This window comes from Muntiacus reevesi, chromosome 2 (assembly GCF_963930625.1).
Source record: "Muntiacus reevesi chromosome 2, mMunRee1.1, whole genome shotgun sequence".
In the NCBI taxonomy this organism is placed as follows: Eukaryota; Metazoa; Chordata; class Mammalia; order Artiodactyla; family Cervidae; genus Muntiacus; species Muntiacus reevesi.
This window is the reverse complement of record NC_089250.1, coordinates 30,358,819-30,382,462: the sequence shown is the minus strand read 5'-3', so window position 1 is coordinate 30,382,462 and position 23,644 is coordinate 30,358,819. Positions and strand designations below refer to the sequence as shown.

The 23,644-nt window shown below is 42.9% G+C and overlaps 1 protein-coding gene across 1 annotated transcript in view; it reads left to right on the top strand.

The window, feature by feature from the left end:
* The window catches only part of RSU1 (Ras suppressor protein 1), a 193,347-nt gene extending 176,053 nt beyond the window's left edge, over positions 1-17,294 (top strand). The window contains exon 9 of the mRNA XM_065921174.1: positions 16,733-17,294. Coding sequence (XP_065777246.1) covers positions 16,733-16,835 — 103 coding nt within the window. The 3' untranslated portion in view covers positions 16,836-17,294. The remainder of the gene's footprint in view (positions 1-16,732) is intronic.
* The last annotated feature ends 6,350 nt before the right edge of the window (positions 17,295-23,644 follow it).

The window sequence follows — 23,644 nt, the reverse complement described above, 5'->3', positions numbered from 1 at the left end:
TTGGGATATGCTATCAGGGTTTTCAAATACTCACCAGATTTCAAAGACACTTAGAACCAAAAAAGAAATCATTAAATGTATATGATATACTTACTAAATCACTTATCCTTAGATTAGGAATAAAATAGATCATTTACCATGTTGATACAGATTACCCATTGAAATGATCATATTTTGGATCTATTGGGTTAAATTAAATATATTCCTAAGCTTGATTTCATCTATTTCTTTTTCCTTTTTTAATGTGGCTCCTAGAAAATTTAAAGTTACCTTTGTGAATCTCCTGTTTTGGACCAAGCTATGCTGTACATACGTGAAAGTAGAGAATATGTCTCCACAAATTGGAAGGACTAATATGTGTTTAAAAATAAGACTTTAAAAATAGCTTTCTGAAATATTTATGAGAGGAAAAATGAACTCACTGTAGGTATTCAGTAGGCTGACTAAGAGGGGCTTGTTTTTACCATTCCAGGCAATATATGTCAGGCAGAAATCTTCTTGATTAACAGCTCTTCAGGGGGGAGTATTTTTCCATGCAAAGATAGGTCAGTTTGAGTCATTTGTAACGGAATATTGTTCTCTAATATTTGAAATAGCTGTTGAGTACGTGTTTCCTTTGTGATCCCAGGTGTCATCACGTGGCCACATCATGACCACATTGTACCCCACAATAAAGCAAATATCTAAATAAAGTGAATCCCATGATGTTTGGTTTCCCAGTGCATATAAAAGTCATGTTGACATTGTGAAGTGTGTGATAACATTATGGTTAAATATATATATTTATATATATATATATAAAGAAACCACCTGTAATGCAAGAGACCTGGGTTTGATCCCTGAGTCAGGAAGACCCGCTGGATAAGGGAATGGCAACCCACTCCAGTATTCTTGCCTGGAGAATCCCATGGACAGAGGAGCCTGGTGGGCTACAGTCCGTAACTAATGCTTTCACTTTTCCCAGGCAGTCCAATAGTTAGGTCTCTCCACTTCTAAAGCAGGGGGCACAGGTTCAATCCCTGGTTGGGGAACTAAGATCTCACATGCCACACAGCATGGCCAAGAAAACTAAAAATTAAAAAATAAATAACGCTATTGGGAAAATGGCACTAATAGACTTGCTCTACATGGGGTTGCTGCAGATCTTCAAATTATAAAAAAGGCAATTTCTGTGAAGCCCAGTACAGCAGGATCTGCCTGTACCAGAAACTGACAAAAGAGCAGCACCAGGCTGGATTTTGCAGAAACCCCGGGCCTCTGGCACCTCCACCTCACGCTTCTACTTCCGCCTCACTTCCACCACCTGTGCTTAGCACTAACACCTTCCAGGAGTGTTTGCCGGGTGCAATTCCTAGATGAAACACTTGCGATTCTTGGATGAAAAGGTCTGTTGTGACAAGCTCTTCTCTCTCCACCCACAGCCACGGTTTTGCTCTGAGACTTCAGGGCCCAACGGGGCCATCAGGCAACTAAAGCTGGAGCCCCAGGAGAGAGTCCTCGTCACCCCCCAAATTCCCAGGACCCCCACCCAGATTCATGGCTAATGCACGGAATTCTCCAGTAGGCCATTTTTAACATCCAGCAGAAGCCACAGACATCTTAATTTTTAACCTTTTTGCACTTGATGACCATAAATTTCTCTGAAACTCTTAAAAATCTGATTAAAAAAAAAAAACTAGGAGGAACTGGATGACATGTATTAAATCTGCTGAGTATATCAAAGCTACAATTATTTTTTTTTAATCCTCCATTCCTTTTTGGAGTATATTTTTGCTGCAGAACTCAAAACTCAAGGAAGATGGGGATCCAGAGGCTCTTCTATTCTTGAGCTCTCTTAGATGTTTTTCTCCATTATTCTCTTCTCCAGTTGTTGGGCTAATTCCCAAGCACCATTTTGGGTTTTTTGTTGATTTCCTGTATCTTAAAAAAAATTTTATTGGAATGTAGTTGATTTATAGTGATGTATTAGTTTCAGATGTACAGCAAAATGAATCAGTTATCCATATACATATATCCACTCTAGTTTTTTACTTGTTTTCATTGGAATATGGTTGCTTTACAATGTTGTGTTATTTTCTACTGTACAGCAAAGTGAATCCACTGTACGTTTACATATATCCCCTCTTTTTGGGATTTCCTTCCCATTTAGGTCCCCACATAGAACTGAGCAGCCTTCCCCATGCTATTCAGTAGGTTCTCACTAGTTAACTATTTTATACATAGTCTATCCATAGTGTATACATGTCAATTCCAGTCTCCCAATTTATCCTACCCACCATTTCCCCTTGGTATCCATAGGTTTATTCCCTACATCTGTCTCTCCTTCTGCTTTGCAAATAAGATCACCTGTACCATTTTCCTAGATTCCACATATATGTGTGAATGTACGTAATTTGTTTTGTTTCTTTGCCGCAAAAGCCTGGCTTCTCCTCTACTACCGGCCTCTGGCCACTAGTTAAAATATTACAATCAGGAATGGAGGGAAAGCATAGTCAACTTGACCTGCCATGTTCCAGGGGTGGCAGGGTTTGGCACTTCAGAGAGAGCCCAGCTTAGATGAGGGAAGAAGCGACAAGAGACAGTGACCAGAACTGACTTGTAGCTGCTGCTTCCTGAAGTCCACCTGGCAGGAGCCTCATGGCTGCATCCATCTGTAGGTAGATGCATGCTTTCTGGTTTTGACTTCTAAGGTGATTTCTTTTTTTTTACTCTCTTTGCTGTGTAAGTGGAATGTAACCTCACAGACCATCTAGTGGACATGGAGGAGAGGCAGATGATACAGTGCTGCCTAGAATCTCAGGCACTATGCTGTAATCTAACCTGAACGTAAGAGGAACCTTGGAGATAGGAGGTTTCACTGAATGTGATTTTTCCGAAGGGTAAATGAGTTTTAATGTAAGCAGAGTCCTATACAAGTTTCATACATACAATGTGCAGGTTCCATTCAGATGCCCAGCTGTGACCAGGTTGCAGCCATTGCCCGTAGGGTCGGATCTAGGTTGGTTCTGGATGCATTCTGAGTGAATGCCCAGTCAGTGTGCAAGGTGAAGGGCAGGAGGGTGGCAGTGCATATATTAGATGGCTCCCACCCCTGTTTAAGTCCAAATGCGCCATTTCCTATCTAGGAAAACACAGATTAACTTAGTCAATGGATTAACTCCAAAGCCTTCTGCTTCCTGAGTCAGTATTATCTGCCATGCACTCTGAACCCTGTATAGACTAGCACTTAGAGATGGCTCGCTCTCCGTTGACCTGGCCTTGAGTCACCTGCCAGTGTCACATCATCCGATCATCAGGGCTGAGAGGGGAGGAGGGCCCTGGAAGCAGGGAGTCCACATTAGTAGCCACCAAGAGGAAGAGAAGGATGAGTAATAATACCTGTAGATACGCTTTACTGTTGGCCTGTGTCTGAGAAACAAAGACCCGGCGGAAGCTTCGCTGTTTGCACACTGGTATTCCAGTTGCAGCGTCATTTATGTCTAGACCCCCAGGACAGCTGTGCAGCCCTCCATGATGTCTTTTGTTCAGGCTTAAATGAGTTAATACAGAAAATGCTGCAGAAGCTTCCTGTGGAAATGCTGGTGTATAGCGTGTGCTGCCTGCCTTTGGCTGTTACAGTCACTAGCTTAATAACTTAAAAGGTCGTGAACACTGAGCCTTTCCTGAAGGAACCATGTGTGGCTTGAAAAACTTCCATCTTTCCATGATAATAAAAATTCATTCTGATGTTTAATTTGTCCAAAGGAAAGGAAGAAATCCCCAGCATTTTTATAATGTCCATTTTGACTTAATTCTCTGTGTTAAGCTATTCCAGCACTCAGCTAATTCTTGCTAATATCAAATGATGGTTAATATTCAATAAAACTGTGCTGTAAAGGAATTGAATAAAAACCCCTGGTCACACAGTATTTTGAGAGGGACCCTCCAGGACTTCCCGTGTGGTCCAGTGGTTACGACTTTGCCTTCCAATGCAGGGGCTGCAGGTTCAGTCCCTGGTTGGGTAGCTAAGATCCCATATGCCTCATGGCCAAAAAAAACAGGGCATAAACAACAGAAGCAGTGTTACAACAATCCAATAAAGGCTTTAAAAAATGGTCCACAGCAAAAAAAGAAAAAAAAAAAAAACCTTAAAAAAAATTTTTAAAAAGAGAATCTCCACAAGAGAAGAATGGATGGCTCCCAGGCAGCTTCACAAAATGACACCATGAGTATTTACTGCACCTCCGCTCTCCTCTCCAAGCCTCAGAAACCCTACAGAGACTGGGGGAAACAACAGAAGAAACTTATGTAGGGGACCAGAATTCTGTAACAGGAAAACTGCCCCTAAAGCCTAGAAGACTTGCCTTGGCGTGCACAGCACATGTTTTCTCAATGAACACCTCTGTATGGGAAACATGTCTATCATCACTTGATATGAGTATGGAATTAAGGACTGAATCAGGAAATGTTCCTCAGCTAAGATACTCTTTCGGGGCAGTACTGATGAGCCCACCTGCAGGGTAGCAAAGGAGACACAGACAGGAAAGACAAATTTTTGGAGACTGTAGGGGAAGAAGAGGGTGGGATGAGTTGAGAGAATAGCATTGGAACATACACATTGCCTTATGTCAAACAGGTAGCCAGTGGGAGTCTGCTGTGTGATGCAGGGAACTCAAAGCTGGTGCTCTGTGACCACCTTAGAGGAGTGGGATGGGGAGGGGGGATTAAGAGGGAGGGGTCGTACATATATCTATGGCATTCCACATTGTTGTATGGCAGAAAGCATCACAGTGTTATAAAGTAATTATCTTACAATTAAGAATATTTTAAAAAAATATATTCTTTCAGTCCACCAGTAGATGTTTATTTGGTGACTAGTGTGGCCAACGCTGGAGAAACAAAAGGATTAAGACACCTCCTGCCTCAGAGGCACTGATGATCTGGCTGGTAAGAGACTCGGGTAGTTGGATATTTCAGTAATCCTAGTAAGTGCAGTGGTGTGTGCTTTCTTTCGGTCAATCAGCAAACAATCATGGTGTGCCCGTGGTGCACCGGCCAGAGGGGATACTAATGAAGACAGAGAAGATTCCTGTCCTCTTGGAGTTAATCTTCCATTAAAGGAGGTGGCAAAGAAAAATCAATTAATAATAATCAAAATGATTATATTGTGACTGTGGTATGAAGGAAACGAATGTGGTTAAAGAGAGAATGCGGGCAAAAAAGTCTCTTAGGAACTCACATTTGATGTGTCATTTAGGGCTCAATGTTCCTTGGAATGCAACAAACACAAGGCGTTAGAAGAAATTTATATTACTAATAATCCAGCAGTACAGTGAGTAGGTTTTTTAAGACATGGCATGAGCAAGGGCTCAATGTCTCTGGACTCCATTTCCCTCCATCTTGCAGTTCTGCTTTGCCTGCTGGTTTCTTCCCCAGGCAAGCACTCTTCTCAGATGCCACCATGACCAGCAGCCGATCTACGCTCCTAATTCAACTCAAAAGAAAGGGCTCTTCTTCCCAATAGCCTGAGCTAAGATCTTGCGTCTTTCTGTGGTTGGCATAGGTTGGCCACAGGCTCGTGTACGAATCAGTGTCTGCACCCAGAGTAAAGAGGGAGGGTTGAGACTGAATTGTTTTGACACCAAAGTTATTGAAGTTCTTTCCCTAACCTGTCCTTTCCCTAACCTGTACAACAGGGACAGTACAAGTGCCGATCTTAGGGAGACCTGGAGAAAAGCATGCTGGACAGAGGGAATAGAAGTACGGACCTCAGAAGTGGGCAGAGGCCTAATTTGTTTGCCCATGTGCTGGAGATTGGGAGCATGGAGGGTCATGGCAGAAGCCTTGGAAGGGTTGCAGTGGCACCATGTTTATGTTCTCTTCCTGCACTTGCAGACTTTGCCTTATCAAGGTGCCCACAGAACTCCCAGCTGGGTCCCACCGACGCCCACTGCCTGCGTCCACCCCACTGTCAGAGCTGCTGATGGACACCACCGTGCTTCTGATGCACAGGGGGTCTCTCCAGCTTTCTCCATTCATTTGGCTGGCTTCTGATCAAATCTTGCTGGCCTGAGTTATGCTGGTATTACTTGGGGAAACTCTCTGAGTTCCTGCTTTGGTTCATTTGTGTTGACATGATCATTTAACACATAGAGGGCAACCTTTCTGCCTTTAAGTTTTGGGGTTACACCTCATTCTTGCATCAACTCTCATATCTCTCCAGCCAACTCTGTATTGAGTGGACATGAAATTTAAAATGGATTGTATAATGTGGACAGAAGCAATAATTTGTGATTATATAGAATTAACATCTAGCTGTCCATGTTAAGGGATCTATTAGATAATTACTGTTTAGCTTTTGAGAGCCAGATTTTAGTTAGTGGATTTTTTTTTTTTTAATTTGTGTTGGACTATAAGGAGATCCAACCAGTCCATCCTAAAGGAGATCAATCCTGGGTGTTCACTGGAAGGACTGATGCTGAAGCTGAAACTCCAATACTTTGGCCACCTCATGCGAAGAGTTGACTCATTGGAAAAGACCCTGATGCTGGGAGGGATTGGGGGGGCAGGAGGAGAAGGGGACGGCAGAGGATGAGATGGCTGGATGGCATCACCAACTCGATGCACATGAGTTTGAGTAAACTCCGAGAGTTGGTGATGGACAGGGAGGCCTGGCGTGCTGCGATTCATGGGGTCTCAAAGAGTCGGACACGATGGAGTGACTGAACTGAACTGAATTGATAGTTGATTTAAAGAGCTGTCTTAGTTTCAGGTGTATAGCAAGGTAAATAAGTTACACATATGCTTATCAAGATAGTTAATATTAATAGTAATGTTTTCTTAGGAATAATTTTTGGTGGTATTACATGCATGTAATAGAAATAATTTGTTGGGCCTTCCCTGGCAGTCCATTGATTAATGGACTTCTATTGCAGGGGTCAGAGGTTCGATCACTGGTCAGGGAACTAAGGTCCTACATGCTATGCCATGTGGCACGGTCAAAAAATAGAAAACAACAACAAAATAAAGAAATGCTTGTCACTTCCTTGCTTGTGTCTATAAATAGGTTTGTGTATTACCAGCACATGGACACCTCTGCAGCCTCAATGTAACAATATCACAAAATAATTCTTTTCATAAAAAATATTCTCCAGTACTCCAGATCTGAAGTCTATTAAGGAAGTAGCTTGCTTAGAAAACTTACAAGAATGCTTTTCCTCCTGTTTTCCTTTGTTTTTTGGTTTATTCTGGAAATTGCAACATTTAGCACTTTGCAGTTTAATTTAAAAGGATTACCTATTCTCTTAAATGCTTAAGCAGGGAAGCAAGTTGCAGTTATTGATTTTTCTCTGCATGTATTCTGTGAAAGCTGTATTTGCTCCTTCCCCAGGGAGCCTTACCCCCCGAACTGCATGCTTGCTGGTGACAGCTCAGACCTCTGATACATAACCAAAGACCTTGCCTAATATCCTTGCAACTGCTTGGGGAATTTTTATTAAGTAAAAGCATCATTAGAATAGACAGGATGATGAAGTTTAATGAGCATCTTTTGTGCATGAGATTGTTAGTTTTGTTCTGCCAGAATCCTCATTTCTCTCCTCCAGTGGGGCAGATAGTTAGTCTAGAATGTATGGGGTATTTTTAAAATCTGCCTTGCATTTTGTATTTTTTTGTGTAGTTTAATATCTGTCCTAAGCCAACTACAGATTCTTCTTGCCTATTTATACAGATGCTGTTTGCACACATGTATGTTGATAATTTCTTTTTACACTGTATGTCGGGGGCAGAGAGCAGTGAGGGTTATAATGGAGAATGTAGAAGACACCTCCTGGTGCTAGTGAATTTCATGGAACCATCTCTTGGAGGTTTGATCTCAAAAAATCATTGCCTTTTGAATTAATGAGACTTCTCATGGGAATATGGTAACTGTTCCCTTTTTTCCTTTAAGACTCAGCAATTTAAGTGCTAAGGTTCTGTCACCAACCCCTCAGAAGCTGCTAGATAGGATAAATAAAGATATGGCAAATGCTTATTAATAATCTGGGCTTCACACTTTGTCCACAGATTTATTTGCAGAGATTGTAAATTTAGCATCCTACCATAAGATTACAGATTAGACACAAAATGATTTCTCTCCATTATTGTCACTGGCCATATACTGAGATTTTTCAAATTGGTTCTTTTCTTGGTCTGTATAAGGACTTTCCATGGAAACACCCAAAACAACAGGAGGGAGGCATATGACAGGAGCAAACGACTTAAGCACAGCATATTGTACCTCTCATATACCTGGCATTCTGAAGCATAATATTTACATAGCACACAATGTGCTTCCAGCAGTGCCTTGTGTATGTAGAATACAAAAGAGGTGAAGTCTGCTGTCCCCACCCTTGAGAAAATGGTAGGCTGATGAAGAGGACAAAACTAAGAAATCCAGAAAGATGGTGGTGGTGGTGATGGTTGGTGGTTTAGTTGCTAAGTCATGTCCAACTCTTGCAACCCCATTGACTGCAGTCCCCCAGGCTCCTTTGTCCATGAGATTTCCCAGGCAAGAATACTGGAGTGGGTTGCCATCCCCTTCTTAAGGGACTCTTTCTGACCCAGGGATCAAACTCGTGTCTCTTGCATTGCAGACAGAGTCTTTACCACTGAGCCACCAGGAAAGCCCATATACTTAATTCCTAGAAAATTTGAACTCTGGAGTCATTACCTGGGGGTGATCTGCACCTTTTTCTAACCCTCAGTTTCCTCATTTGGAAAATGAAAATAATGAAAGCCCCTTCTTTCTCGGATGGTTGCGGTAGTGAATGCTGACTGCGTGGTAACCATACTTACCATGTGTCCTGGTCAAGGCACTCTATTAGTACTTGGAAATAACAGACAAGAGCAGAAATTACTTTGTCTGTTCTGAAGGACTTAGTGATGAAATCTCAATAAACACCACAGTATTTTGTGAAGGCAGAAATTGGACAGGGGGCAGAGCAGAGAAAGCTGTGAAAAGCCTGAATATGTGGATGAGATCTGAGTTGTAGAAAGGATGGGGGCGGGCATTCCAGGCAGTAGTAACACAAATCAGCCAGAAACTGAGGCCAGAAGGAATCCTGGCTGACAAAGGCCTTAGATGGGTGTAGCACTCAAAATTTTTTTCAAATCAACTGCAAGGTGTAGGCAGTATTCAGATATTTCCAGTTTTCAATAAAGATAAGCAGAGATTCCAGAATGATAACAGACTCTAAGGTTACTGAGCTAATAGGTGGCAAAGCTAACACTCAGCCTACCTTTCCTACACTCTACATTGCCTTTCTCTAGATCACGTTTCTGTATTTGGTCTGTTAGTGAACAGAGAGAGAGGAAATTTGGCTGGGTAGGCATTACGTGGCATGTTCAGTGGACACTCTGTCACATACTGGGCTGGGTACCTGATCCAGTGGGTAGTGGACGCTGCTTTCCATGCATAAACCAAGGAGAGAGAATTCTGTCAGTTGTGTGTAGGACACTTGAAGGAAGGAAGGAACTGTTATCAAGGAGATCAGGAAGGGGGGATTCTCTGGTGGTCCAGTGATTGGGACTTGGTGTTTCCACTGCGGGGACCTGGGTTCAATCTCAGGTTGGGGATCTGAGATCCCGTAAGTTGCACAGCATGGCCAAAAAAAGGGAGACCAAGAAGGAACCAGTTAAACACTAATCTAATGGCCATATTTTAGGGTAGAAGAAAAAGAGAATGAATAAAATCATAGGATGATAGAAGTAAGAATAAGTACCATGAAGCATCTTATTAATCCATTGAGTCATGGACCTTTTGAGAAGCTGATGAAAGCTGTGTTCACTTTCAGCTGAAAAAAGGCACATATAACTTTGCTTGGAGCTTCAGATCCTCCCTTGCCACAGACTGAGAATCTCTATGGTAGAGGAGGATGTAATAATTGTCCAGGGGAAAAATAAGAACAAGGATAGTGCATTGGAGCCAGGGGAGTAGACTTTTCAAGAAGGAAAAATGTGGCCCCCAGTGGTGGTCATTGCTGCAATCAGGAAGGGGTGTTGAGGGTCTGCACGAGACCCTTGGATTGAACAGAAAAAGCAAAACTCAAATGATTTTTTTTTTCACAAAATGAATATGCCCATGTTAAATAAATATACCCACCAATAATAAAAGAGCATGCATATCAGACTACTACTCAGTGTAATGTTTGCTGAGAAATAAATGTATTCTCATTCTCGTGGGCTGGAATTGTTTGCTGTGCCATCTTAGATGTCACCAGGCAGGGGTGTTGAGTTGTGTGGAGTGTCAGGAGCCAGTGTGCAGACAACTTTAACACGATGCCTCTCAAGTGACCAGGCTGGTGACCTCTACTGTTCACGGCATCATTTCATGATGAATCCTCCAGAGCTGATCTTCGGCTGGGATTCTACAGACAGCTAGCTGCTGTGGTCAGGGGCTGCTCCCACAGGGACCAGACGAGAGTCCTCATGAACTAAGTGATGCCACCTCGCTCATCACCCACAGCACAGGTCATCCATAGGCATCTCGCCTTTGAGGATTCTCTTCATCGTCAGAAGTCTGTTCATCAGACTCCTGAGCATAATTCATTCTTTCCTGTCACTTTAACTGGTTCTCTGTTGATTTTTCTCCTTCCATGAACTGCTCCCAGTCATCCTCTGTAGACCTCAGCTTTCAGAGGAGAGAAGATTCCCCAAGACTCTGTGCCACAGGTTCACTCCATATTCTGAACTGATCACCTCACCACTGGTGGCTGCAGCCCCATCCATGACAGGGAGCCAGGCTCCTTGTCAGTGTCTCACACCAGCATGGCCAGATTTCAGTGCCCCCGGAAACCTTCCTGAGGTAGAGTCTGCCCCCCAAGCTCATGATGGCAAAGCTGAACTCCTGGCTGTGCTCAGAGGCAGTGTCTGGGAAGCAGGAGGAGTTGGCCGGCTTAGCCTGGGTCTTAGGCCTTCACGAGAGGTTAAAGGTGACAGCTGTTGCTCTGGAACACCTATTCTATGCCTGCACACAGACCCTGTCCGTGTCTAATTTAATCTTCCCCCACAAGCCCTTCAGGGTGGCAGTTTCCATCATTTTGCAGGTGAAGACATCAGACTGTGGCAAGTTAGTCACCTGCTCAATGTCACACGTCCTTTGGAGCAAACAGGGCTCGGGAATGCAGATGCTTGAAGCCCCAGGACTGTTCTCCAGACCCCGTGCAGTGAGCCAGGGCTCTTGTAGGACTAGATGATGGATACCACCTGAGCAGATCACTGAGGGGATGTGCTCATCAAGAAACATCTTGTGCCAGGATCCAAGGGTTAGTTGAAATCTTCAAAGATCAAGGAGGTGGAAGTTACATAGTGAGAGGAGAGTACAGAATGATCAGGAGGACAGAAATCCATCCTAAAGGCTGCAGGTTGTATAGATCAATCCTGTTTTTCACTTCCTATAATGATGCTGGTGAGGGGAGACTGTCCCTCCCAAGTGAGCTCATTCCCAGAGGAGCAAACAGTTCCATCTGTTAGCATGCCTTTCATATCCAAGCCAACCAACCCCAAGCCCCAATCCTAACCACTTCTTTTCTCTAACTCTGATGCACCAAGACAATATTCCCCCTGATCCAGGTACTGGGCAACTGGAGATCACTTCTTTAGCTCTAGGCTCTGAGATTTTAATCAAATTCTTCACCTACCCTGTTTCACCCGCCCATAAAGACTCCGGACTTTGCTCTCCCCTGGGCTCCTCTGCCTCCCAGTCAACCTGGTGCTTCCCCATGTGGCCCTGCACGTAACTGCATGTGATACAACTTCTTTCCAAGGCATAGACCTGTCCATCTTGTCACTGTCCCCTCTGTAAATTAAATTCTGGATGCATTTCAAACATGGACCATGACTATCAGCTTCAGCGCATAGAGGGATCCAGGCCCATCGCATCTCACTATAGCAGAGAGGGATAGTTGGCTTGCCCACCTCCTCTCTTCTTGTAGACAGCATCCATTTTTCCTTGAAGACTCTCCTTCTGTGGCCTTTCTGCAACTTATTTTTTAACTTTCCTTTCTTGTCAGTGAGTTGCTACCCCAGAAGAAAATTTCTCCTGCTAAATCTAAGCAAAATCCTTCCCAGACAGCCCCAGAGAGATTCAGTTACTGTATTGGTTCCCTGTTGCTGCTGATAACAAACTAAGATGATCTTAGTGGCCAAAAAGGGCTTCGCTGGTGACTCAGTGGTAAAGAATCCACCTGCCAACACAAGAGGCATGGGTTCGACCCCTGGGTCAGGAAGATCCCCTGGAGGAGGAAATGGCAACCTACTCCAGTGTTCTTGCCTGGGAAATTTCATGGACTGAGAAGCCTGGCAGGCTACAGTACATGGGGTTGCAAAAGAGTCAGACATGACTTAGCCACTAAACATGAACACCAACCTAGTAGCCAAAAACAGAACAAGTATATTATCTCGCAGTTCTGGGAGTCAGAAGTCTGAAAGTTAGGTGTCAGCAGGGTTTCATCTTTTGGAGGCTCTAGGCAAGAATGTGTTTCCTTGCCTTTCTAGGGCGTAGAGTCTGCCTGCAGTCCTCAATTGTCAGTCCCTTCCTCCATCATCAAAGCCAGCATCTGAGCATCCCTGACTCTGGCCCTCCAGCACCCCCGTCTCCCCTCTTAAGAGGACCCCTGTGATTATGTTGGACCCACCCAGATAATCCAGGATCATCTCTCCATCTATGAACCTGTTTGCAAAGCAAAAATAGAGACAAATCTGTAGAGAAGAAACATGAATACCAAAGGGGGAAGAAAAGATGGGATGAACTGGGAGATTGGGACTGACCCACACTGTTGATACTACATATAAAATAGATAGCTGATGAGGACCTACTGTATAGCCCAGGGAACTCTGGCTTAGTGCTCTGTGGCGACCTAAATGGGAAGGAAATAAGAAACAAGGAGGGAATATATGTATACATGTGACTGATTGGCTTTGCTATACAGCAGAAACTTAACACAACATTTAAAGCAACTCCAATAAAAATTTTTTTCAAGTCCTTAATCAGCTCTGCATAGTCCCTTTAGTGATAAAGATTACAGACCCCAAGGTCTCTGGGATCAGGATGTGGACATTTTGAGGGGCCATTATTCTGTACCCTGCACTTACTGAATGGAGGCCCCAGGGCTAATACTAACAGCTGAGGGAATCCAAGACTTGGGACCCTGAGATGCTCGTCCTTCCTGCCTGGCCAGAGCCTCATCTCCAGGTGGGAATGATCGCTCTGGTGGATCCAGTCTGCAGATGAGAGTGAAACGCGGCTGTCTTCTGGCACACAGCTGGAGGAGTGAGAGGATCCCGCAGAGCAGGGCAGAGTCATCCGCTGGTGACTCATGGAGGAAGTGGGACAGTGCCTTTAGCCTGAGTCACTTTCTTCAAAGAGGATCCAAACCTTTCTTCCATATATGCTTGGCGATTTGGTGTCGGTAGAAAATACCATGTTATTTTTCAGAGGAAAAAACCCCGGAGAAGTAATCATATAATTATCTTTATTTAATCACTCTAACCCCATGTCATGCCCTGGTGCCTGGCTTACCTCAGCATTACGGCCACCCTATGAGAAAACAACATCATTTTTTCTTTTACAGATGAAGAAACGAAGGCACGGTGGGGATGAGGCTTGCTAATCATGTGCCTAGAACTGACAGCTCATAAGTGGCAAACAGACTTTTCACTCTCCCTTCCAACCCTTTGTAGTGAGTGGCTTGCTGCGTAGCCCCAGGAAGGCCAGGCACACAGTGGGGTCCGAATCTAAAAAGGCAGGCGATGAAAGATTGGAACATTCTAGTTCCTTCCTGCATAGAGGAGCCTTGCTGAGCCCCAAGCAGCTTTGGCACACCTGCTGAAATGACTTTGCTTCATGACCGCTGGCAGGGCCCAGCAACACCGCCTCTCCTTCCAGGAAGCCTGCCACGCCTGTGTGTTCAGGGTGTGGCGCATAGCAGGCCCTCGTCGAGTCTTTCATCTCTTCTCCCTCCTCTGACCTCTTTATTTCTGTTGATACCACTTTCCCAGCCCCTGAGTCTTGCCAGGTTTCCAAATTCACAAACGAGGGAGTTGTGTATCTACAGATTTTTGTGATCCTTAAAGTTAGATGTTATCTGCGAGCAAGAATGAGTATAGGGGTAAGAGTTTGGAAAGTAGAGGAGAGACCCTGAAGCTGTGAGAAAGAAATTACAGTGGAAGATGCTGAGACCATAGATGCCTTTGTGGATGCTCAGAACGGTCAGATCTTGGCTTCATGCCAGGTGGGAGGAGCTTGGAGACCAGAGCCCCACCCCCCAGGCCCCCTGGTGCACATCCCACTGTAGCACTAAGCCGCTGATCTTTAGGAAAGCAGCATCCTGGGAGGAGGAGGAGAGGGCAGACGCTATGGGGGATCAGCTTGTCTCATCAAGAATGTAACACATAACTCTCCTTTGGCTCAGTTTGCTCTCCCTGTTCTGGTGCATCCAGGAGAGATGCTGGCAGGGTGGGGGAAGGGGTGCACAGCTTGGAACCCCCTAGAAAATGCAAGATCATCTTTCCACCTCAAGATCCTTAACCTCATTTCCTCTCCAGAGTCCCTTTGGTCATGTAAGGTGACAACAGCAAGTTCTGGGGGATTAGGACAGGGACATCATTGGGAGTGGGACTGGTAACAGTGGTAAGGCCAGATTGACTGAACCTTCTTTTCTGCCTAAACCAATGTTTCTTTGCCTGAATCCAAGACTGCCAGGTGTCCACAACATAGACTTTGACGGGAACCAGCTTCTCCTTTTAAAGTGTAGGGGTGATGCATGTATGTGGAATCTAAAAAAATGGTACAAATGAACCTATTTGCAAAGCAGAAATAGAGACACAGACGCAGTGAGCAAACATATGGACACCACATGGGGAAGGGAGGGTGGGAAGGATTGGGAGATTAGGATTGACATACACGACCATGTGTAAAATAGCTAGCTAGTGGGAACCTGCTGTATAACGCAGGGGACTCTGCTCTGCTCTGTGGCGGCCTAGATGGGAGAGAAATCCGAGAGAGGGGACATACGTATGTGGAGCTGATTCACTTTGCCGCACAGCAGAACCTAATGCAGTATGTAAAGCAATGATACTCCAGTTTTCTTAAAAAGTGTAGGGAGGGGGCATGTGTACGTTTAAAGATCCATTTTCCTGGATGGCAGGTTCTCTTGGGGATGTTTCTGCTGTGGACGCCGGGCAGGACTGGCCCTGCCTCTCCCTTCAGTTAGACCCCATTCAGAGTCTTCTGTCAGCAGTCTCCAACCTTTTTGGCACCAGGGACCGGTTTCAGGGAAGACAGTTTTGGCACGGACGGTGGGGTGAGGGGAAGGGTGGTCGGTAGATGATTCAAGCATGTTATGTTTATGGGATACATTATTATTACTACAGCTGCTCCATCTCAGATCATCAGATATGAGATCTGAGAGGTTGGGGACTCCTGCTGTAAGGGAACTTCTACAGGAGTTAAATGCTAACTTACAGGCTTTGATATGACGTGTCAAGGACATGTAGTTCCTCCCAGATGCTCCCCCTTACCTGGAGAATGTTCCCAGCACCTGGCTGGACTTAACATTCTTCAGCTTGTAGGTCTGTCTGCTGCCACACTCTGCATTCTAAACTCCTTGGGAACAGAGACCCAAGTTCATGACCACTGTTGGTAGATCCTGCTTCTGAGGAGATGCTCGGAAGCCTCTGGAGAAGCAGACGACAGTATGACCTGTCAAAACCCAGAGTCCAAGTTTCCCTAAGCACCCCGTCAACTGGACAACTCCGGGCACCAGGTCTGTCCCTCAGCCCGTCAACCACAGCATCAGTGTCCTCGGGAGCATGAGTGTATGCCGAGTGAGGGTGAGATCACCCACATGGATCCTAGAAGACGGGGCGCCTTGTACAGGAAGGTCAGTGTTCGTGTCCAGCCTGTTCAGTGTGGGGGCAGGTATTGCGTCTCTTAGGGAAGCACTGAGACACCCACCGGCCTCTCTTGGGGACTCAGTTATAGCAACAAGGGGAGTTAAGGTTGAGCTGTTTTCACTTTGGGTGGCTTTTAATTTGGTTTAATCAGAACGACTCATAAATTACCGATTAATTACTATCTGCTATCAGGTTCAATCCCCTCAGCCACAGAGCCAGCTCTGCTCTGCGATGGATGCCGTGGCTGTGATTGTAGGGTACTTCGTCAACATTTAATCAGCGATGCTTATTAACGTGGCATTGATGGGTGGTCGCCATCCCAGTGCCATCCATCACGGGTGAGCAGCTAGCGCAGGCTCGGACAGCATCGCCCAGCCCCGGGGCTCTCGGGCCGGCTCGCTGCTCACTTTGCATGAAGGGGACACCCTTTCTTTTCAGCTCAGCTCAGTTTTGGTCACTGTCAGCTCCAACACTCACGGCCTGTGGAGCTTCAGTCTGGAGCGGCCAAGCTGAGCCTCATGTTTTTCCTAGCCCTGGGTCTCTCTTCCTTAGCCCAGAGAGTGTACGATTCCAAGAGACTGGTCCAGAATTGGACTTCATGGCATGGTGGAGTGAGTAGGAGAGAGAGAGAGTGTGTGTGTGTGTGTGTGCATATGTGTAAATCCAGCATATGACCCAGAGGAAACAAAAATGCCCTTGCAGTGTTCATAGCCTCCCTCAGTATGCCTGGAGATGAATCTGTTGATGAAAACTCTGCCAGCAGAAGCTTATCTTGTGTTCACAAGGTGGATCTCACAGTTTCCCTTCTCTCTCTTTTCAGCCTCTACGGCAGACACATGCAGGCAAACCCAGAACCGCCAAAGAAAAATAATGACAAATCGAAAAAGATCAGCCGGAAACCCCTGACAGCCAAGAATAAATAAGGGGTCGGCCTGAGCTGCACTTCCGGTCACTTCTCCCATCATTACGTCTGTTCTCTCTTTTCTGCCTCACAAATGAATACTCTGTGTTTGTTTTTTCTCTTTCTAATGCATACCACCTTACCTTAAATTCTTTCGGTAGGTGGTGGATTTTTTATAAGTTCTTCGAACCATTTCCATTTGTTTTCTTAAAATTGCCGAAGGCAGGAAACAAAGCCTTAATTCAGCTGCAAGTTCCATACGAGGCACAGCTTTCAACTTCTTGAATAGATGTTCACAGAGTTGCTTATTATGAAAAGAATAATTAAAATCATGTAATCATTTAAATGCCACACTTAACACTGTTCACCCTTCTGCTAATTCACACAGCTCATTATTTTTGCTTTGTTCAAAGTTTTCCTTCACCACTGAGATATTATGTCAATTTACAAATGATTTTAATAAAATCTTAAATTTGTGTCACATGTTGTTTCTTGAATTAAAAAAAAAAAATGAATCTTGGGGTCTACCTGTTCTTGTTGACTTTTACCCCACAATGATCTTGTCCAATTTATTGGTCATCGATGATAAATTCTGAAACTTTCTGTGAAAGAAATGCAGAATTAAATGAGTTGGTTTCTTCTCACATTGATATGTCAGGTTTGTTTTTTTTTTTCCTCTTTGAAGACTGTTTCTAAATTAGGAAGAAGCAGAAAAACAAATCTCTAGAAGATTTTGCCAAAGGATTTTGGAAAGCAGCATTTCTTAGCTGAAGGAATGGTGACTTCTGCCAGTGGCTGGTCGGCGAGAGCTGCGAATCGGAGAGAGAAAAATACTTGCCTGTTTCTTGTCACTGCAGAAAATCTGCTCATATGAGAGCATCTTTCTAAGTGACTTTGATAATGCCAAAGAAGTCGTGTAAATGTGCACACTCAATACCATGCCCAGAGTAGAAACTGCAGTGGCAAAATCATTCAACAAATCATTGATTAACATCTGTGATAGGCAGGTTTGTTTTTACCTACAGTTGATATGTATCTCAACGGAAACAAATCCAAGGAGAACATTTGTGCTAAAAAGACTGCCAAGCCTGAAATGTCTCAAAAGGTGTATGAAGATGTAACATACGCTCAGGTGGATTGTCTGTATCTACCCCTGCATCCTCTTCTCTCCATCTTACAGTTGAAACCCTGAGACCAGGACCTGTGGAATACAGAAAAACCCAACCAAAAATCTTGAGATGGACTTTGCATTTGAGTCAGAGAGGTCACTACTGAAGGTCTGTATACTTCTGGCTTCAGGATAACTTCCTGAGAAAACATTCGCCTTGGGAAGAGGAATCCCCAGGTGCCATCACCTGTTTGGAAATTTGGTTGATTTAATTTTTCTAGGTATCATCTTTGCCTCAGTCTGAATTTTCTAATTGATTTTTTTTAGCTCTTGAAATTATAGTAAGAACAATACCTCTACTATTGTTGATTGGAAAGACTTCATCTAAAATTTAACTAGCAACAAAGCCTTAGTAAAAACTATCACAGTATAGTCTTAAATAATTTTTTTTTAAAAGATGAACACTCTAGATAGAAATATGAGCAATACACATAAATTCACAAAGAGAAAATAATCTTCAAGAAACGGGGGAAAAACATCTAGACTCACTAGTAATCCAAAAAATACAAATCAAAGCAAAAATAAGACATGCATAACAATGAGAAATGTGCATATATTTTTTAAGGTAATATTAAGTGCTGGAGGAGTAGTAGGAGATAAACATTCTTTATACACTGCTCTTGGGAACATAAATTTCTCTCCAGAAGGTGGTAGAAATCTGAAAATAAGTACCAAAACTTGAAAATTGTGTCCTCTGACCCAGTACTTTCATTTCTAGGAATTAATCCTGAGGAAATGGTCAGAGTTGCACACACAGAACTCTGTTTGAAAAATGCTTCTACAGGTTTGTAGACACAGTGGAAATGTGGTGAAAAGCTAAATGCCCACCCATGGAAGGAGAGTTAATGTGTATCCACATGATGAACTTTTATGAAGATATTAAAAATCATTGAACAATATCTAGGGGCAAAGGGAGATAATCATATTATCCAGTTAAGTAAGAAACAACAACAAAAAAAAGACTTAAACTATAGAAGTGTGGTTCCAATTGTGGAAAAAAAGGAAATGTGTTTATAATGTGTAAGTACAGAAAAATGGAAATGGACTGTAATTTTATGGCTGATAAATTATTTCTATGGTAGATTAAAATGTTTTAAATCATCTTTTTTATATTTATTCTGTACTTTAAGTTCTCTGTAATAATCCTGTGTATTTTCATAATCAGAAAATATTAAATGAGTATCTTTTCAAAATAGAATTGGTGCATTATGCAACCCAGAAAATGTGATCATATATTTAAGTACGGAGCATACTATAAAATCTCAGGTTGGCTTTCCGTTTTTTTTCTTTTTATTCATCATCAAAGTGCATTTTCGCATCTTCTCCTGCAGTTTTTTTGGTTACTCAATAAGTGGATTAACGAAATACAGTTCAAAAGGTTACACTTCATTCTCCCAGTCTTATTGTGATACATTTGCCAAGCACTGTGTAACTTTAATGTTTACATTATAAATGAATTGACTTATGCATATGGTGAAATGATGAGTACAGTAATTTTAGTTAACATCTATCATCTCGTATTAATATGCCCCAAAAAGGAAAATAATTTATTTCTTTGTATTGAGAACTCTGCTCTCTTGACAACTTTTAAATATGTAATCCAGCAGTGTTATGTGATATCCATTGTACTTATTTATAACTGGCAATTTATACCTTTTGACCATTGTCATCTAATTCTTCCACCCTCTCTCCCCACCTCTGGTAACTGCAAACCTGATCTCTTTTCCTATCATTTTATTTTGATTTGGTTTTAATTTTTAGAATCCACAAATGAGATCATACAGTATTTGTCTGACTTAACTCACTTTGCATAATATCCTCAAGGTCCACCCATGTTGCCACAAATGGCAGGATTTCCTTCTTTTTATGGCAAACCATATTCCATTTATATCACACAATTTCTTTATCCAGTCATCCATCGATGGACACTGACGTCGTTTTCATGGCTTGGGTATTATGAGTAATGCTGCTATGGACGTGGGGGTGCAAATATCTCTTTGACATAGTATTTTCATCTTTTGGATACATTCCCAGAAGTGGAATTGCTGGATCATATGGTAGTTCTATCTTTAATTTTTGTGGAACTTCTTTAGTGTTATCCATAGTAGCTGCACCAATTAGAGTCCCACAAACAGTACACCAGGGTTCCCTTTTCTCCATATCCTCTCCAGCACTTTTTCCCTTGTCTTTTTGATGATAGGCTTTCTAACCAATGTGAGCTGATCTCGATTTTGATTTGCATTTCCCTGAGCAAAATATTGAGTACATTTTCATGTACTATTGGTCATTCATCTGTCTTCTTTGGAAAAAAAAAAATGTCTATTCAGGTGTTTTGTCAGTTGTTTAATTGAATTATTTGATTTATTGCTCTTGGGTTGTGTGATTATATCTTTTGAATATTAACCCCTTATCATACAAATGGCTTGCATTTTTTCCCCATTCCATAGGTTGCCTTTCCGCTTTGTTGATGGTTTCCTTTGCTGTACAGAAGCTTTAAAGTTTGAGGTAGTGACCCTTGTTTATTTTGTTGCTTGTGCTTTAGTTGTTATCATCTTAAAAATTATTGTGAAGATGTATATCATAGAGCTGTTTTTCAGTGTTTTTTTTTCCTAGAAGTTTTATAGTTTCTGGTCTTATTTTAAGTTTATACATTTTGAGTTAAATTTTGTGGGTGTTATAAGTTAGGAATCTAGCTTCATTTACATGTGAATATCAGTTTTACCAGCACCATTCATTGAAGAGACTGTCTTTTCTTCACTGAGTGTTCTTGGCCCTCTTGTCAAACTTTAATTGACTGTGTATGCATGGGTTTATTTCTGAACTCTTGATTCAGTCCCATTGTTCAGTCTGTCTGTTTTTATTCTAGTACCGTACTCTGAATTACTTTAGTCACTAAGTCATGTCCAACTCTTTGTGACCCTATGGACTGTAGCCCGCCAGACTTCTCTGTCCATGGGATTTCCCAGGCAAGAATATTACAGTGAGTTGCCATTTCCTTCTCCAGGGGATCTTCCTGACCTAGTGATCAAACCCATGTCTTCCACATTGGCAGGCAGATTCTATACCATTGAGCCATCAGGGAAGCCCTTTCATTACTCTAGCTTTATAGTAAAAGTTGAAATCAGAAAATGTGATGCCTCCTGCTTTGTACTTCTTTCTTAGGATTGCTTTGGCAGTTTGGAGTCTTTTGTGGTTCTATGTCAACTATGATTAGTTTTCTACATCTGTTTAAAAAAAATGCCTTTGGAATCTTGATACAGATTGCTTTCAGTCTGTGTATGGCTTTCATAAATATGGACACTTTAATATTAAAATCCCATGGACAGAAGAGCCTGGTGAGCTGCAGTCCATGGAGTCACAAAGAATTGGGCCCGACTGAGCAACTAACACTAACTAATATTAATCTTCTAGTCTATTAACATGGGATACCTTTCCATTTATTTCTGTCTGCCTCAGTTTTTTTTTTAAATCAATGTCTTTTTAAGTTGTAGAGATCTTTCACTTACTGAAATTTATGTCTGTGTATTTTTTTTGATGCTGTTATAAATGGGATCATTTTCTTTCTTTGTTATTCAGATTATTCATTTTTATTGTTATATGGAAATGCTTCTGGTTTTTGCATGTCAGTTTTGTATCCTGCAGCTTTACAGAACTCCTTGATTAGATCTTACATCCCCAGTGGCTGAGCCCCACAGATTCCTGGATTATCTGTGAGGTTAGAGCAGAGTGGGAATCCCCAGGAAACCCCCTACAGTGCAGGGGGAGTGGATGTCCCCCCAGCTCTCCTTTCCCCACTGGAGACCCGTAGACTCAGGGCAGAATGTGGTGCTGTGCTGACCTGGGGGAGGGATGCGTGGTCAGCGTGTAGCTGCTCCTCTCGTCCTTCTAATGTGGTCTGTCAGGGCCTCTGATGATGAGGGTGCTTCAGCCTTACCCCTGTTTTCTAGATTTTTCTCAGCGGCATCTCATCCATGAAGAGCTTTCAGTTGTTCTCACGAGGGGAATGAAGCTGTGAAAGACCTGTGTCACCATCTTGTGACATCACTCTCTCCAAAATAAATGCAGCTTTATGGCAAAAATAGCCTGACCCTTTGAGCCCAAGGATGAGTTTGGTTGTTGCTGGGGTTGCCTTGCAGCCTCTCAAGAGAGCCTCTTCTCCAAGGCTCTAAGCCTGTGTAGGAACCCATGATCTTTTTATTCCTTGTTTGGACATATTTCCTTGGACTTCACTTTTTGTAGGAGACTGGTCTTGCCCATGTGCTGGCTACTGCAGTCTAGTCTTGTGTAGATAAATGTATTCCGTTGTTGCAACTACCTTGTGAGATTGGCAGGGCAGGATTGTGTACATTGTCTAATGGTTCTCAGATCTCTAAGGAGCATGTTTCTCTTTACTAGAAGTTCAGTGTTCTGTTAATGAGTGTATTGATTTTCTTTTCAGTTAAGGTAGAAGCAAGCAGGCAAGGGGAAGCAAGTGGTAAAAGTTAGGGTTGGGGAGAGAGGTTCAGGTTAAAGAGTTGTTCTTTTGGGTTTTGTTGGTTGGTTGGTTTTTGTTTAAAATGCAAATGACTTGTATACTTTTTTGTGTGACTGCACCTCCCAGCTTGGAGGATCTTAGTTCCCCGATCAGGGATTGAACTCATGCCTCCTGAAGTGTAGAGTGTAGAGTCCTAACCACTGGACCACTAGGGAGGTCCCTGGACTTTTTTGGTTTTGTTTGGAAGGTTTTGTTTGTTTGTTTGTTTTTTGCTTCAAGACTGCAGACACTTTACCATTTTTATGTGCATTTGGAATCTCAGGAAAGGTACTATATTATGCAGGGCCATCTGACCACAGAATCCCTTTTTCACTAACCACTGTTTCCTGTACACTGTACCTTACTCGTAGTCTGTGGAACACATGGGGATGCGTTCTCCATAGGATCAAGAAGCTAGCCTAGAATCACATCAGACTCATTCTATAGAATAGAAACTGCTCAGAAACCACTTAGTATAGGTGAATCCTCACTATGGTAAGTTGGAATAGAGAACGAAAGTCATACGAATCTGGAAGGAACTGAAAATCAGTGTCAAATATCAGTTGTCAGAAGTATACACCCAAAGTTGACCCTACATTTTTGCTTTTATTTACCCTCACACACGTGTATTAAATATGTGTTCATTGCAAAGTTAAACTTCTAGCAAATAATATCCCACCTGGACCCTTGAGAAGATCTTCTAGGCTTTACCTTCAAAATATAATCAGAATTTCAGACTTCATAGCATCTTCCAGCCACCCTTGCTTCTCACCTGGGTTACTGCACCTTCCTCCAGTTGGCCTGCCTGTGGTCCCTCTTGCTTTCTTATAATCTGTGTCCGAAATGATCTTCATAACAGACGTCAGGACCTCCTTCTGGTATCTTCACCGACGTTTCCTTTTGCTCAGGATTAAAGCGCCAGTTACTGTGGTCTTCATGGTCATCTGTACTCTGCTTTTCTTTTTTAAAAAATAATTTTTTGAAATATTTATTTATTTGGCTGCACTGGGTCTTCATTATGGCATGAAGGATCTTTAGCGGTGTTATGCAAACTCTTAGTTGGAGCATGTGGGATGTAGTTCCCTGACCAGGGATCGGACCCAGGGCCCCTGCATGGGGAGCGTGGAGTCCTCGCCACTGGACCACCAGG